General features: G+C 39.3%; 1 protein-coding gene across 1 annotated transcript; it reads right to left on the reverse strand.

The window, feature by feature from the left end:
* Positions 1 to 256: 256 nt before the first annotated feature.
* Positions 257 to 1274, reverse strand: LOC130073356 (basic proline-rich protein-like). The gene is made up of 2 exons (XM_056238714.1): positions 672 to 1274; positions 257 to 613 (listed from the first exon to the last, which is right to left on the reverse strand). The coding sequence occupies exons 1-2, from the start codon at positions 1272 to 1274 to the stop codon at positions 257 to 259; spliced, it is 960 nt and encodes a 319-aa protein (XP_056094689.1).
* Between the last annotated feature and the right edge of the window lie 16251 nt (positions 1275 to 17525).

The raw sequence follows: 17525 nt of genomic DNA on the forward strand, positions 1-17525 counted from the left end.
TTCACATTTATTCTTATTGCAAAACATTTATTTGTAGCTGAATATGAACAAAAATCTTGTTTGACTGGTTTAAAAACACCATAGAAAAGCAACTAGCCTAATATACATTCCAATCATTATTAAAGACAAGTAAACACTCAGTAGAGATGCGCGGATGGGCTATAATTTCAAACATCCTGTTTCTGAGTATAAAAGACTCTGCTGAATGAAATTAATATTCTTAATGATAATAATAACCTTGCTTTATGATAAGCTGCTAGGGTCCAGGAGCGGTTGGGGGCCCGGGTCCTGCTTGGGGTCCAGGAGCGGTTGGGGGCCTGGGTCCTGCTTGGGGGCCCGGGAGCTGTTGGGGGCCTGGGAGCTGTTGGGGGCCCGGGAGCTGTGTGGGGCCCGGGAGCTGTGTGGGGCCCGGGAGCTGCGTGGGGCCCGGGAGCTGCGTGGGGCCCGGGAGCTGCGTGGGGCCCGGGAGCTGCGTGGGGCCCGGGAGCTGCGTGGGGCCCGGGAGCTGCGTGGGGCCCGGGTGCTGCTTGGGGCCCGGGTGCTGCTTGGGGCCCGGGTGCTGCTTGGGGCCCGGGTGCTGCTTGGGGCCCGGGTGCTGCTTGGGGCCCGGGAGCTGCTTGGGGCCCGGGAGCTGCTTGGGGCCCGGGAGCTGTTGGGGGCCTGGGTCCTGCTTGGGGGCCCGGGAGCTGTTGGGGCTGTGTGGGGTCCTGCTTCTGCTTCTGCTTGGGGCCCGGGAGCTGCTGGGGCTGTATGGGGTCCTGCTTCTGCTTCTGCTTGGGGCCCGGGAGCTGTTGGGGCTGTGTGGGGTCCTGCTTCTGCTTGGGGCCCGGGAGCTGCTTGGTGCCCGGGTCCTGCTTGGGGACCTGGGAGCTGTTGGGGTCCGGGAGCTGTTGGGGGCCTGGGTCCTGCTTGGGGGCCCGGGAGCTGCTGGGGCTGTGTGGGGTCCTGCTTCTGCTTGGGGCCCGGGAGCTGCTTGGTGCCCGGGTCCTGCTTGGGGACCTGGGAGCTGCTTGGGGCCCGGGAGCTGTTGGGGGCCTGGGTCCTGCTTGGGGGCCCGGGAGCTGCTGGGGCTGTATGGGGTCCTGCTTCTGCTTCTGCTTGGGGCCCGGGAGCTGTTGGGGCTGTGTGGGGTCCTGCTTCTGCTTGGGGCCCGGGAGCTGTTGGGGCTGTGTGGGGTCCTGCTTCTGCTTGGGGCCCGGGAGCTGCTTGGTGCCCGGGTCCTGCTTGGGGACCTGGGAGCTGTTGGGGTCCGGGGGCCCAGGTGCTGCGGACATCATAGATCTATGATTTCAGATTTTAACCTAGATATGGTGTGTTTGACGAAACTTACCAATTCACAAAATTAAAGGTGGGGTATGTGATTCTCTTTTTTGTCCATTTTTTCAAAATCACTTGAAATCCTATTCCTAACCCACTTACAGCCACTGAGTTAGGAACCTGTGTGTGTGTGTGTGTGTGTGTGTGTGTGTGCTCTTTGATACCAATCTTTCATTTGAAAGTCACGTGTCTAGTATCTGTAAAACCGCATTTTTCCATCTTAAAAATATATCCAAATTACGACATATGCTCTCATTGACAAATTTGGAACAATTAGTTCATGACATCAAGACTAGATTATTGTAATGCTCTACTGGATGGTTGCCCTGCACGCTTAATAAACAAACTACAGCTGGTCCAAAACGCAGCAGCTCGAGTTCTTACCAGAACCAGGAAGTATGACCATATTAGCCCGGTTCTGTCAACACTGCATTGGCTGCCTATTAAACATTGTATTAATTTTAAAATATTGTTGATTACTTACAAAGCACTAAATGGTTTAGCTCCCAGTACTTGAGCGAGCTCTTAACGCATTATAGTCCTTCACGTCTATTGCGATCTCAAAATTCCGGCCAGTTGATAATACCTAGAACAGGGGTCGGCAAGTAAAGTTGGCATCGGGCCAAAAAATATTTTTGACACTAGATGGCGGGCCAGAACATAGTCAATGGATAATTTAAGAAATTAATTGATGAAAAATGAAACTAGAATTGCCTGTGACAGACTGTTACAGTGTCTTTTGTAACTGGTAGTGAGCTGTTACTCAGTGTTAAATCCTGAATATTTGATTTATTGATTTAATTATAGAATATCGAATGGGTTGTGCGATTGTCTAAAAAAATCCCGATGTTTTCGGTGCTGATGTAACCAGAGGGTGACGCTGCCAATAACGCAAAAGCTGTCACAAGGAACCGGCAAAAGTAATGATTATGAATGTTTCAAATATAGCAAGGAGACATTATAATTGTTCATTAGTGTCTGTGTCGGCTGCAATATAGTGACCGCGGTAGCGCGCCTATGGAGAGAAATGCACTTTTCATATGGATTATATAAGCAGAGAGTAGGATAGGTTTCTTTTCGTTTTGAATTGTTTAGTTTAAAATTATATATTGTTAAGCTTTCTATATATTTTTTTGTGTCTGTGAGGCAGCTTAAACGCTGAGTTTCGGCTCATTTATGAAGAGATCCAGTTCACGAGCAATGCAATCTTGCCGGCGCCTCCATGTCCTGATTATATTGTCTGCTATATTTGTTTCTTATTTATTAAATCCAGGCAATTGGTTGATAAAACATTGATTAAAAATAAGATACAAATGATACAAAACAAAATTTTCAATTTTCAGAAAGGCTTTCTACAAAACAAAACTTAATGAAGTGGTCAAAATCATGTCTGACCCACATGTCTCCCGATATTGCGGCATCGTGCAACACATCCCGCCTTGCCAAAACACACATGTGGGAGATGCGGAATGGATGAAAATAACTAAAAAAATAGAGGACTTAAATAAGCCCATTAATGGCATTTTTGAGTCATGCTCTTAACAAACTATGTTTTATTTCCTCTTTCCATATTGTGAATAATAAATGTGTATGTTTAATTTGCTTGTTACACAATGGAGTCTAACTTATTGTAATAATTATTTGACGTATAGACTACTTTTAAACTTAGAATTATTCCTTGGCATCCTTGCATACTAAACTGCTTTTTTTTTATTGTTTGCGGGCTGGAGGTACGCTATTATATCGTGTGTAGTGATGTTAACATTTAAGCTAGCTGATGAGAGAAAATGGCACTATCAGAGTCTAAAGAGGAAAGTTGACAGCGAAAATAGCCATCCAAAGAATAATGAAAAGACAACTATGCGTGTCTAGTTTTGTAAATCACACGATCACACTAAATGCGTCTCTATAGCACGCAGTGTTTATCGTGCAATTTAAATGAGTTTTTACATGCATATGATACGCATGGGTAGGTTTAGTAGTGGTGTGGGGTGCGTGTGTATTACACGCAATAAAGTGCGTATCAAATGCACGCGAAAAACGGCTTTTCATATGCACGTGACAATCTGGGGCTCAGGTCAGGAAGCAGACAGACTGGCTAAACCGACCGTCTGCTAGCGGCCTCGCGTCACCAAGGTCAGATAAATCCCATCACATAGAGCCTCTTTCACCTAGATATCATCATATAGAGACTGTGTCTGTTCCCCGAATTAGGAAATCCAAAAAACGTCAGGTTAAAAATGTAATTGATGTTCAACAAATAAAAACCAGATATAATACAGATGAGCAAATGATAAAGCTTGGGTTGCTGAATATTCGATCCCTTACTTCAAAATCACTCATAGTTAATGATATGATTTCAGATTATAATCTAGATGTGCGGTGTTTGACAGAAACCTGGCTAAAACCAAACGATTACATTACTTTAAATGAGTCAACCCCACAAGATTACAGTTATAAACATGAACCTCGTCTGAAAGGCAAAGGGGGAGGTGTTGCTGTAATTTATAGTAATATTTTCAAAACCACTAAGAAATCTAGTTTTAAATATACTTCTTTTGAAGTGTTGGTGCTTAATGTAAAAATATATAGTGTAAACGATAAATCACATTTGAGAATTCTGCTGGCTACTGTATACAGGCCACCAGGGCACCATAAAGATTTTATCAAAGAATTTGCGGACTTTCTATCAGAATTAGTATTGGCTGCAGATAAAGTACTAATTGTTGGTGATTTTAATATACATGTAGATAATGAAAAAGATGCATTGGGATTGGCATTTAAAGATATTGTAAACTCAATTGGAGTTAGACAACACGTGTCAGGACCTACTCATTGTCGTAATCATACTCTAGATCTAATACTATCACATGGAATAGATGTTGATGCCGTTGAAATTCTGCAGCAGAGCGATGACATCTCAGATCATTATCTAGTCTCGTGTAAATTACATTTAGCCAAGGCTGCAAAGCCGACTCCGTGTTATAAATACGTTCGACCTATAACTTCTGCCACTAAAGATTGCTTTATCAATAATGTTCCTAATCAGTTTCATCATCTCAGCATCCCAGATAGCTTAGAAGAACTCGATATTGCAACAGAAACTTTTAACTCTCTCTTTTCCAGCACTTTAGATGCAGTAAAGAAGTTTTTGCGCTTAAAGAAGATTAAAGAAAATAGTCCAACGCCGTGGTACAGCGAGCACACTCCGGCCCTTAAGAGAGCAGCCAGAAACATGGAGCGTAGCTGGAAGAAAACTAAACTAGAGGTATTTTTATATTTTGTTGAAAGACAGTGCTATTGCTTACAGAAAGGCCTTAAAACAAATACAACCCTAGGTATTTATTTGATAGAGTTGCTAAATTAACGAGAAATTAAGCTTCAACACCAGACGTTTTCAAACAGCACAGCAGTAATATTTTATACACATGTATTTGAAGCGCTGCTCTTTCACACACACTCCAACAGTATGCTGAAAACATCAGATTTCATGTGTTTGTCACTGTCCAGACTTTCAAAAATGCATCTGGATAAAATCTGGATGTACAAAAAATCTCATTTGTCATAGCAGTCTGAACACATCTTACGAAACTTCCCCATTTCACCGACTTTAACCTGAAAACATTAATTGAGAGAGAAAGAGAGAGATGAGGAGTAAAGGAGCTGATTACTCACTCTGACTGATTACTCTAGGCTCCTCCCACTCGTCCTCCTCCACCAATCAGAATGCTGGAAGACTCATTGATCACAGCTGTAATGGAGGACAGAAGCTTTAAAAAGCTCTTGTGGAGAGTCAGTGTCTGTCTGACACTCAGATCGCTCTCTATCTCTGTCATTTTCCTCCTGCGGTATGGTAATATAATGTTTCCTCCTGTCAGCTCCAGTCTCTTCTGGGCTGTTTGTGTCTTTTTTTAATCAGTTTGGGTCTCTGTTTTGCTCATTATGGGAGAAACTTTTGACAAAACATTGAGTCTCTTACCCGTTTGCTCATGAGTTTTTGTCCAGCTAACAATCTACATGAAGGAAAGTTTGGCCTCAGATTATTGAAGAGAAACAGACAGAGAAATGGATCTTTTTCAGCATTTATAATGTTTCTAGAGATGGTAGTTAATGAGTGAATCCTGAAACTGAAGCTGTATGGCAGTTTCCACACTTCATGAAGCAGCACAGCCTTTTCCAGCTGGGATTTAATAAGAAAGGTTTCTTCAGCATCTTGGCAGTGTTTCTGAAAGATCAGTGTTTATTTGAAATGAATTAAGGAAATAACACGATATATAATAATGTATGAATAAAACCCAAAGTTTTACATTTTCATCTGTAATCCAGAATAAAACATGAATGTGTGTGTGCTAAACACAGATGAAGGCAGAAATGAGGCTGAATGTAAATCTACGTTCTTCATGCCGGTTTGGAAGCACACGAGGGCCAGTAAATTAACTAGGCAAATAAAGAAACGTCCCTTTTTCAAGATGCTGTAACTAAAAGAATGTTATAAAATCCAAATATGCAAACCACTATATAAACCAATCTCTAGAATATATGAAGCTATGATCTCAAATCAGCCTTTAGATGACCCAGATAAATCCAGGAGGAGATGGGAGCAGGGTTTGGGGGTAAGAATAGATGGGGACCTGTGGGGTCAATGATGTAAAGATGGGGTCACCTCAACCTTGAATTCTAGGTATAGATTAATTCAGTTTAATTTTTTACACCAGCTTTACTACACTATTTCACCCTCTGCTTCAGATGTGGTACAGAAGAAGGGACATTTTTGCATTCCACCTGGTTGAGTCCTAAAGTTAAGGGGTTTTGGGTGCAAGTATGTGATAGCATATCACAGGTTCATGGAATTGATTTCCCAATGGATCCAGAGGTGTGTTTATTAGGCCATTTTACCAACTCTAACCTCCGAAACAGACAAGCTATTAAGCTTACTGAAATGTTGTTAATAATAGCTAAAAAATGTATTGCTTTGAAATGGAAAGCAGACACTGATGTGCCAATTGGATTGTGGTTGTCAGAGTTTTGAGGGGGCGGGCCGCCCCCCTCTGAATGAATGAAAGAAAAGAAAAAATTCCCCGAAAAAAAAAGAAACTGGACGCAAGAGCTCCATGTAGTAACTTTAGCGGCTATGCTTTTCGCGATAGAGCAGTTTAGTACACTTGAAATCAAATCGCGATAGACTAGTGTGTGAATATTAAATGGCTAAAATACTATTTAAATATGAATCACTGTGTGAATGAATGAACTGCAGACGACGCGCAGTTTCATTTCTCACACACACACACACACACACACACACACACACACACACACACACACACACACACACACACACACAGTGCGAGTTATCTGCACAAACACAAATACTCTTATCTCGCTGAAATCTGGACGGATTTACAAACGGTTTGGTTTCTTACTAACGTTATTAACGTGGCTATACTAGCCTATAATGAATGTTAACATAATTAATACATAATTATCCATAAGTGTGCAGTGTCATAACTACATCTCTGACGTTTATAACGAACCAACCCGGTAGAAAATTGAGCAAGTTATGGTTATTTAAAAAGTACATGCACCATAAACACAATGTTACGAGTGAGCGAGCAGCCTGTGACAAGATGGCCGCCAGGTGCGGACGTCCACCACCATTGGCCAACAGCGCGGACGACATCTAGCCTTTATATAGATATCTATACGTGTGACGCTCGACCTGTTGTTTTTGCCTATATGAGGACACGAATGCATGAACTTCCTCTCCAGACTCAAGATCCGCTCCGTGAGCATTTAACCGCTTCATTTGAGAAATCTATCGTCATGTCATAAACACAGAAACTCAAAGGTCTTCACGGCAACCCGTCAAAATAAAAGTTCGGTTTAACTTGACAGAAATATATTACTGTTGTACAGTAGAATTTAGATGCATCTCAATGTAATAATAATACTAACAATAATACAAATAAATTATGATCTCAACTTTATATTTTAAGGAATAATACATTTTTCTTCCATGTTTTAATTTTAACAGTAAAGCTCATTGTGCAGCACGTTGTTTGACAAAAAAAGTTTGTTCAATTTCATATGATTAAAAGAAATGTAATTCATGTTTTGTCTTCATTTGATCATTTGGTGAAATCGCGAGGAACAGTTCTGACAAACACAGTAGTAAACTCACAGAAACAGCGGCTATATCACTAGATTAGTTACCTGAGCCCGTGGTCCAACTCAACCTCAAGTGAGGGGAAGGACACAGGCTTTCCCATCCTCCTCGCGGCCGTGTAGATGGCTGAGACCGGGTGGGCCTCCTCATAATAATCTGCCATTTTGTTTTTTTGTTCTACGTTTCTTCTTCTTTTATGGGTGTAACATACACAAACACAGTAGTAAACTCACAGAAACAGCGGCTATATCACTAGATTAGTTACCTGAGCCCGTGGTCCAACTCAACCTCAAGTGAGGGGAAGGACACAGGCTTTCCCATCCTCCTCGCGGCCGTGTAAATTGCAGAGACCGGGTGGGCCTCCTCATAATAATCTGCCATTTTGTTTTTTTGTTCCACGTTTCTTCTTCTTTTATGGGTGTACTTCTTCTTCTTTGGGCTTATTGGCGGTTCGCATTCTTAAAAAGAGCATTACCGCCATCTACTGTAGGTAATAGATCAGAGACAATATATCACAACTCCCAGAACAATCAGGACTCGTGCTTTCAATGTTGCTGCATGTTCAGCTCCTCCATCATCTTCCAGAGAGGGATACTGATACTAATAATACTAATAGCCTATCTGTATTCTAAAGATCAAATTTGTTCTACTTAAAAACTTTATTATTAAAGGTATTGTGGAGGATTTTCTTTTTCCGGGTGGATCATCAATACTATTGGTCCTCCTAGTTGTCAATCATTCTGGTGATATGTTTACGTAAGGCCGCCGTACGTAGTTTTCGCTTTCTGCGCATGCTCACTTTCAGGTGTATTATGTGTGATGAGTTACGGTTTCAGCCATTCCTTTGAAAATGGCTGAGGGTCGAAAGAGAAAAAATGTATACGAAGTGTATGATAAGAAGAGAAAGGCCGCAGAATATAGAAATAAGACCAGAGTGATTTTGGGTGAATATTTCACACGCTGGCGTGCGCTAAAAGCACAGGTTGGGCTTCCCACTGATGCCGCAGTCGCGAAGATTCAACTAGACAGGTAAAGTTTGTCATGCTATTTGGAGAAATCCATTTAAAATCACTGCTAGTAAAAGTTAATGTATCGTAAGCTATGATTAGCGATGCTAGCCCTGGCACAAGTCATGCACCGCGTAAACACGGTAAACATCTCAATTTGTTTTTTTCTCAAAAATTGGAGAGGGCGGGTCTTCTCTAAAATTCGGAAAGATCCTCCGCTATACCTTTAACCTACCCCCCTCTACTGAGTTTAAAACCATCTTTAATGTTAATTGTTGATTATCTTTCATCTCAAATTCTTCAATTATCTTACTTCTTTCCTCAGAATATTTATTACACTTAATAAGTACATGCTCCACTGTTTCTCTGATTCCACACCATTCACATAATCCCGTAGGATGTTTCTATTGATTAAATCAATTTTGTACGTTTATAAATCACATGCAGTTAGGCCACTGACTTTCTGACCTCTTTGAATTAGATCTCTTTTGTTGCTTTGATTACACATAAAAGACTTACTTACAATAGTTGTTCCTAAACATCAACATTTCACATAGAATTACTGTATTCATTACAATACACAGATTTTCTGCATTTTTGAAAAAAAGGATTGTTGTTGGTTTAAAAACAACATAACTTTATGTATTGTTTATAAAAGGTGGAGAAAAGTGAAGACTTTAGTGATGAACAATGAATAATTACATTCTGTTCTAAATGATGGAAGTCACCCAGGAGTATTGAATAAAGATGGTGAAGTTTATTTCAGCTTTGAGTGTTTAATATCTAGGTGTTTTTATGGGAATGTGGATCTTTCAGATCAATTTGAGAAGCTCTTTTGATCATGTTTCACATTTTATTGTGTCATGTAGTGTGGGGCGCTGGTCTCGGTCTCGACTTGGTCTCGCCCTCCCTCGGTCTTGGTCTCGGCCCTTAAAAGTCTTGGTCTTGTCTCGGTCTTGGTTATTTTTGAGGGTGTGTAGCCCCGCCCTCCAAGCCTATATAAAGCTGGAGTGCACTGGGAGTATTTTCATTTAAAATTCACCTGATGAGAGCTGTGGTGGGCTCGAAACGCGTCGTGGAAACCCTATAATGACACATACAAACAATTCTAAACCTACCATTTTAATTTTCACATATCCCTATATAAAACAGCCCTTATTTATTTAGCCCGGGTTAGTGTGGGACCCGTGTGGCGTGTTAAGTGAGCTGTGGGATTTTTTACAGGGCCTGAAAAATAATTTAGAGACGCGTTGGCTGGCTTCGGGCGAGTGTTGGCTGTTGTGTGTATTTTGGGTGTGTGCTTGTGACTCTTGGCGGCCATTAGAACCTGGGCCCGTGCACAGCCGTTTTCGGATCCTTCGGGATTCGAATCCTGGAAGATTTTCCCCTAACCCTAAGACAAGTTCATTTTCATTCTCATGATTTCTCGCTTTCCTCTCTTCTAATTGGCTACCCAACTCTTTTCTACCTCAAAAATATTTTGATTAAGTCCATACTCACATCTTCACTAAACCTACCCGTCACTGCCCTCTCCCTTGTAGTACCCCACTGAACACGACCCCCCTTCCACACACTAACCCTACCATTTGGGAACCTAGGACGTTTTACCCGGGGCCATACAGCCCTTTCTTGAAGAGCCCAGGCTCTCCTAAACCCGTGGTGTGTGATGTTTCTTTTGGTGGAGGGGTCCTGTTTTTCAGTGGGGCCATGGTATAAGTGTTTTGAGAGTGTGTGGGGAGAACTGGTGTGCTCGGGCCTCGTGTTGGTGCAGTTGTTTGCTCGGAGTGGCCAGCGGTTGGAAGGCCAGTGCATAACCGGGTCCGGACCTTAGGTCCGGGCTCTGGATCTTTTTTCCCCTTACCAGCCAGTGCCTCCAACTCTGGGCTCCGTGTGGACACTGTGCTGACCCCGGCTCGTGGTGCACAAGTTACTCACCCACCTTTGCACTAACACATCATAAAAAATGAGGTTTCCAGAAAGGGCATGACTGCTGGATTAACTAACTTTCTCCTATCTTTTATTTGTGCCACATTTTCTCACTTTTAGGAAAGTTGATATATTAGATACAAAAAAATCTTATTACATATAAAAAGAACATAGCCTATTTTTGCAAGATGCATGATTTACATAATAAATAAATAAATATAGATATATAATATATACACACATATGAATGATGAATCAATTAATATAATAGGATAATACATCATGATTGATATTTAAAAATTAACAACATGGAGTACGCTGAAATTCTTGCGCATGATTGAAGAGGAAATATTTGGTCACATCATTACATGGATGCTCACAAATATTTTGTTGATGTATCATGTGATGAAAAGTGCATTCTGCGTATAAATATACAGGTGTATGTTAGTAAATTACATTAAAAAAAAAAAAAAATAGGAATATGTATTCATTCAGTTCAACATGAGTTCATAAACAGATACAAAAATGATTTTCCACGTAAAAACATGAGCTCATAAACAGATACAAAAATGATTTTCCAGGTTAAAATAATAATATATATTGTATTTTTAAGGAACATAGATTCATCCAGTTAACCATTTACACATACACACTTCCAAAAATTTATTTATACACCCAAACATCATTTTTTCATAAAAATCATGAGAATTTCATAATTACCAACAAGTTTGCTGTCATAATAATAATAATTATTGTCATATATAGAAGCATCATATTTGCAGGATTCTTATGGATTCATATTTGTGCATTGAGACAGTGAATCACGAGACAGAGTTTCATTCATAATTTTTTATACCACTTTCTAAACATAAATATTATATTCCATGGTCACGCACCTCTTCTAAAGGGTCTAAGCTACATATATATACCATTATTTTTGATATTATACTAAAATCCAAATTTTAAAACAGCATTTTCTTTCATTAGATAGCTCAATAGAGAAACATGTGCTCGTGACGTCATCCGATGTCGTCCCTGATCGTCGACTATCGTCAATCGATATAGATGTGACGTAGTGGAGAAGCGACCGTGACTGTGAGACTGTTTTGATGGTGGGGGTTCAAGATGGCGCCTTAGTAAGACGAAGTTTCCAGAGCTCCTGACCAAACTTTACTGTTTTAGAAAGGCCAGCTGTATCTTATTACTTTTGCTACATCAGTTGTGTTAATACCTCAAATTACGAGAGCTGCAAACATGCCAAAGTTCGAAAAACGCAAAGAACGATTAGAGGCTGATGTTGTCGACGTTAGCATGGATGTCCACGATTATGTTTCTCCCGCTGGAAAAGAGACAGATCTTTATGCGACTCCGCTCCCTGTCACTCCAAGCAAGCCACCTTTCAATAAAAAAGGTAAACCCTCAAATCCAGATGAGCAGGCTGATTCTGCCGTCATTTCCACACTCTCCTCTTTGATCAATTCTCGGTCTGACGCGCTTGAAGGAATGATTAGCGCTAATGCTCTCAAGATAGAAGGGCTGAAGAAAACTGTAGATTTTGTTTGTGCTGAAGTACAAGATTTAAAGAAGAATGTGAAAGATGTAGATACCAGGCTTAAAGCTCAAGAACGTCTCACGGACACATGTGAAACACGCATTTCTGATCTAGAGAGATACTCTCGCAGATGGAACTTGAGATTGTTTGGGGTGTCTGAAAATTACATGGAAGATATCAGATCCGAGGTAATTCGCATCTGCGGCGAGACTTACCCCGAGGTCAAGAGCAAGTACCCTGACGCCGTTGACACTGTGCATCGGCTGGGGAGAAGAAGCGACAACAAGAGACCTCGCGCCATCATCATGCAGTTTACCTCACGGGTTGTCCGCGATGCCTTATGGAGAGCTGCCAAGAAGTCCCAGTTTCTTAAAGATAACAGCTTGCACTTCGCAGAGGATCTGACTTCAGCAGACCGGGAAAGACGGAAGACCTTGTGGCCGAAAGTGAAAGAGGCGAGGGATGCTGGAAAAACTGCCTATTACATCGGAGCGCGCGCGTTTATTGAAGGTGTGGAGATTACTTTTTGATTTCCTTCAAGAGAGTTACGTATAACTGGATTTCGAAAAAGGTGACTGTTAACTGTCACTTTGGCATTTGTGTTTTCGTCTTATTACAGCTGGACCTTTCAATTTGGTCGTTTAAGATGGTCACATAAGCTCTGTTCTTTTCAATTTTCTTCTCATTAGTCAATTTTGACTTTTTGCCTTTGTTTTGATTCTTGTTAATAACTGTTCTCTGTTGTTCATTTACTCATGTCGATGTCGTTCATTTCTCTTAATGCCAGGGGTTTAAGAAACAATGTGAAACGCAAAGCCCTTTTTTTGTTTGTTAAAAACCACGGATCAGATTTCTGTTTTTTTCAAGAAACCCATTCCAAGCAGGATGATGCTAAATTTTGGAGGTCCCAGTGGGGCAGTGATATATGGATGTCTCACGGTACAGAGCGATCAGCAGGTGTTGCTATTTTGAAAAATAAGTTTGCTGGTGAAATACTTCACCTCGTCAATGACCCTAAGGGTCATTTTCTTTTGTTAGTGACTTTACTTGGCCAGACCACCTGAGTTCTTATAAATATGTATGGATATAATTCTTCTAAGGAAAATACCGCCTTAATGGATGTGGTTAGTGATCATATACAGTACTGGATAAATAAATACCCGAATGCTGGTCTTATTTTGGGTGGGGATTTTAATATGGTATTAAATAGTGATTTGGATAGGTTTCCTTCAAGAGCGGCTTCTGTGTGTCCAATTATGAATACATTTATGATGCGATTTAGTGTTGTTGATATATGGAGAGAAACAAATCCACAGCAGAGACTCTATACCTGGAGCAGCAAGGACCACTCTAAACAGTCTCGTATAGATTACTGGCTTATTTCTCAAAGTCTAGCAAGCAGTTGTAACTCAACCAGCATTCATGCTACGCCTCTTACAGACCACAGTGCTGTCTCTCTTAAGGTTAGTCTTTCAGCATCCCTTGATTTCAGCGCAACTCCTTCTTATTGGAAATTGAATAATTCCCTTCTCCAGTTTAAAGATGTTAAAAAAAATATTACTTTATTGATTGAGCAGTATTGGAAGAGAGCTTTAGTGTTAGATTCATATTGTTGCCAGTGGGAGCTGTTGAAGTTTGAAATTGGTAAATTTTTCAGAAAATTTGGTAGTAATTTAGCTAAATCTAAACGAGCAGAAGAAAATAAGGTGGTGTCTAAAATTGCAACACTTTCTTCCAAACCCCAAGAACAGCTTTCTGAATCTGATAAGGTTGAGTATGCTGCACTGCAATGTAAATTAGATGAGCTGTACACTTATAGAGCGCAGGGCGCTTATATAAGATCTAGACAAAAATGGATAGAGGAAGGAGAATGCAACACAGCATATTTTTTTAGATTAGAAAAGAGTCGTTTAAAAACCTCATTAATTGAAACTCTAAATATTGATGGGACAGTGACTAATAATCCTCAAGAAATTGCACGCTACTGCGCTAATTTTTACAGTAATCTTTATCATCGAAATTATTCTGAAGAGGCAACCGGTACCTTTTTTGAGTCTGTGAAAAACTGCAAAGTTATCTCAAGAAGTGATAGAAACATCTGTGATAGTGAAATTACTTTATTAGAAGTGAATAACTCAATTATAGAACTTAAAAACAATAAATCACCCGGAACTGACGGGCTAAGCGCAGAATTCTACAAACAATTTTCTGAAGAGTTATCCCCTTTTTTGCTTAAGGTTTTTGAAGAAAGTATACAGAATGAGACTCTCCCCCCAACTCTCACTCAAGGATTAATTACTTTAATTCCAAAACCCAAGAAAGATCTACTTTTAATTGACAATTGGCGTCCTGTATCTCTGCTTAACAATGATTATAAAATTTTAGCTCTTATATTTGCTAAAAGATTAAAATCTGTTTTGGATTCTGTAATAGATGAGACACAATCTGGTTTCATGACTAAAAGACATATTGTTAATAATATAAGATTGGTTCTTGATCTTTTAGATTATTCAGAATTGATACAGGAGGACAGTTTTATTCTTTTTTTAGATTTTTATAAGGCGTTTGATTCTTTAGAGCACCAGTTTATTATTAAGTCATTACATAGATTTGGTTTTGGAGATATGTTTTGCAAAGTAATTAAAACTCTTTACAATAATGGAAGCTGTTCGATTAAATTAAAGAATGGCACTTCCCCAAGGTTTAGTTTATCTAGAGGAGTCAGACAAGGGTGTCCCATTTCTCCCTATTTATTTTTGCTTTGTGTGCAGCTACTCTCAACGTTTATCTGTGAAAGCGGTATTCAGGGTATCCGTATAGCAGATCGAGAAGTTATTATTAGCCAATTAGCGGATGACACCACCTTATTTTTAAGAGATGCTTCCCAAATCCCTTTAGCAATTGATTGTATAAAGCTGTTCTCTAAAGCTTCAGGACTTAATCTAAACGTAAGTAAATGTGAGTTAATGTCTATTAAAGAATGCACAACACCCTCCTTTTATAATATTCCAGTTAAACCTGTAGTTACTTATTTAGGCATCGTGATCACTAAAAATCAAGATAACAGATGTACCTTGAACTTTGACCCTGTTATAGTAAAAGCCCAAAGAAGATTTAATGCATGGTTGCAGAGAGACTTGACCGTGAGAGGCAGAACACTGCTTGCTAAGGCTGAGGGAATCTCCAGGTTAACATATCCTGCACTCTCTCTGAATGTGGACAACAAGATGTGTAGGTCAGTCGATAAAATCCTCTTCAATTTTATTTGGAAGAACAAAATACATTATGTTAAGAAGTCGGTAATAAGGAATACGTATGATAATGGCGGTTTAAATTTTCTGGATTTCTCATCTCTGAACAACACTTTCAAAATTAACTGGCTTAGACAGTTTTTATGTAATCCAAATTCAATTTTGGAACTTTATCCCTAATTACTTCTTTTCAAAATTAGGTGGTCTCCCTTTTCTATTGGTCTGCAATTATAATATTGCTAGAGTCCCTTACAATTTATCGAAGTTCCATAAGCAAGCATTACTTGCATGGTCTTTAATCTTTAAACACAACTTTTCCCCTCACCGATACTTCATTTGGAACAATCAAAATATTGTATAAGAAGAAATCTTTGTTTTTTAGTAATTGGTTTGAGAAAAATGTGTTGACTGTTTCCCAGTTACTGAATTCAGAAGGTTTTATTTTAAATTATGAAGAATTTTTATGTAAATTCAATTTCCCAGTAACTCCCAAGGAATTTTCCATTGTAATGGACGCAATCCCTAAAGGAGTTGTTATGCTTCTAAAGGACTCTGTTAGATCATCTAACACTTCTCTTACTTCTTTAGACCCATTTGAACACCCAGTAGGAAAATTGTGCTTTTTGTCACATCCTTCATCACGTAATAACAGAATTAGATCTCTTTTTCAAAAGGAGCTTGTAACAATTCCATATGTGGCTTCATATTGGAAGAATCTGTTTGATCATATTGATTGGAAAAAAGTATGGACTCTGCCTTTGAAATACATAATAACTAACAAGGTTAGAGAAATTTCATTTAAATTATTACACAAATGTTACCCTGCTAAAGCTTTTTTGAAAAGATTTAAGTCGGATATAGACACAGGTTGTTCTTTTTGTGGTGGCCCTGATGAAACTGCTCTCCATATCTTCTGGGATTGTCCTCACACACAGGTATTTTGGGTTGAATTTTCTAATTTTATTAAACGCAATGTGCTTCCGGATTTTTCCTTGCTCTTTAAGGATGTACTGTTTGGCTTCTTTAATATACAAAAAGCTAAATTTAATGAGTATTTTATTATTAATCTATTATTGTTCCTTGCAAAATTTCACATTCACCGTAGTAAATTTACTCAGCAGAATCCCTTATTCATTGTTTTTAGAAGAGAGGTCCAACAATACATCCAAAGCATTTCATCATCTAAGAATCTTAAAGCTCTTAAGACCATAAACTTGTTTCAACTTTTTAATTTATTTTATTAAAGCACTCTGTTCGGTTTTTATTTTATTTTATTATTATTATTTTTTGTATGAACATACATACAGGCTATGTATATATGTGCTGTACTGCTTTCATTATTTTGCTGTATGTAATTTGTACATTGTTGTAGGCTACTTGTATTTTTTGATACCTTGGCATTAATAAAAAAAAAAAAAAAAAAAAAAAAAAAAAAAAAAAGACTCGTCAATCACGAGATCTACATAAATACAATTATTTAACACTCTTAGAAAAGAGGTACACAACATCTTTCATTATAATATCATTTGCAATGGTCATAGCATCATATGTCAATTGTCACATTATAACTCTGTTTCGATTTTATATCACTGTTTTTCGTCGACTGTCATGTTGTCTCAATGTCGCTTCACCATGTGCACGAGGGGAGAGTGACCTACTTTCACTAATTAATTTCTTATTCGAAAACTACAAAAGTTATTACTAAAATTGTTTTTTACAGGCCACAAGGACCTTATTTACTAACAATTCGCCGAATTAGATCCAAAAATTTGGGTAAATCAAGCCTATTTTAACACTAATTGGTGATTGGTTTTTTTTTTTTCAAAAGGCAGCCTGTAGAGGGAACGCGCATTGCGCTTCCTTCTGAATGGAAACATGGGGTCATAGTGCCAATTGCTAAGCCAGGGAAAGACAAAGCTCTACCAAGCAGTTACAGGCCAATAGCATTGACATCAAACCTATGTAAGCTTATGGAGAGAATGGTAATGTCAAGGTTAGTATATTTTATTGAGAAAAAGGGGTTATTTTCACAATCCCAGAGTGGTTTTCGGAAGGGACGCAGTACTATGGATTCTGTTATAAGTCTGGAGGCAGAAATAAGGAAGGCTCAAGTAAATAAAGAGGTAGTAGTTGGAGTGTTCTTTGATATAGAGAAAGCATACGATATGTTGTGGAAAGAGGGTTTATTAATGAAACTTGATAAAATGGGAATTAATGGAAAGATGTATGATTGGATAAAGGATTTCTTATTGAATAGGACAATAGAAGTTAGAATTGGGACAACATATTCACAAATATATTCTATAGAA

Source organism: Rhinichthys klamathensis, unplaced genomic scaffold (genome assembly GCF_029890125.1).
Source record: "Rhinichthys klamathensis goyatoka isolate OS25496 unplaced genomic scaffold, OSU_Roscu_1.1 h1tg000531l_1, whole genome shotgun sequence".
Taxonomy (NCBI): Eukaryota; Metazoa; Chordata; class Actinopteri; order Cypriniformes; family Leuciscidae; genus Rhinichthys; species Rhinichthys klamathensis.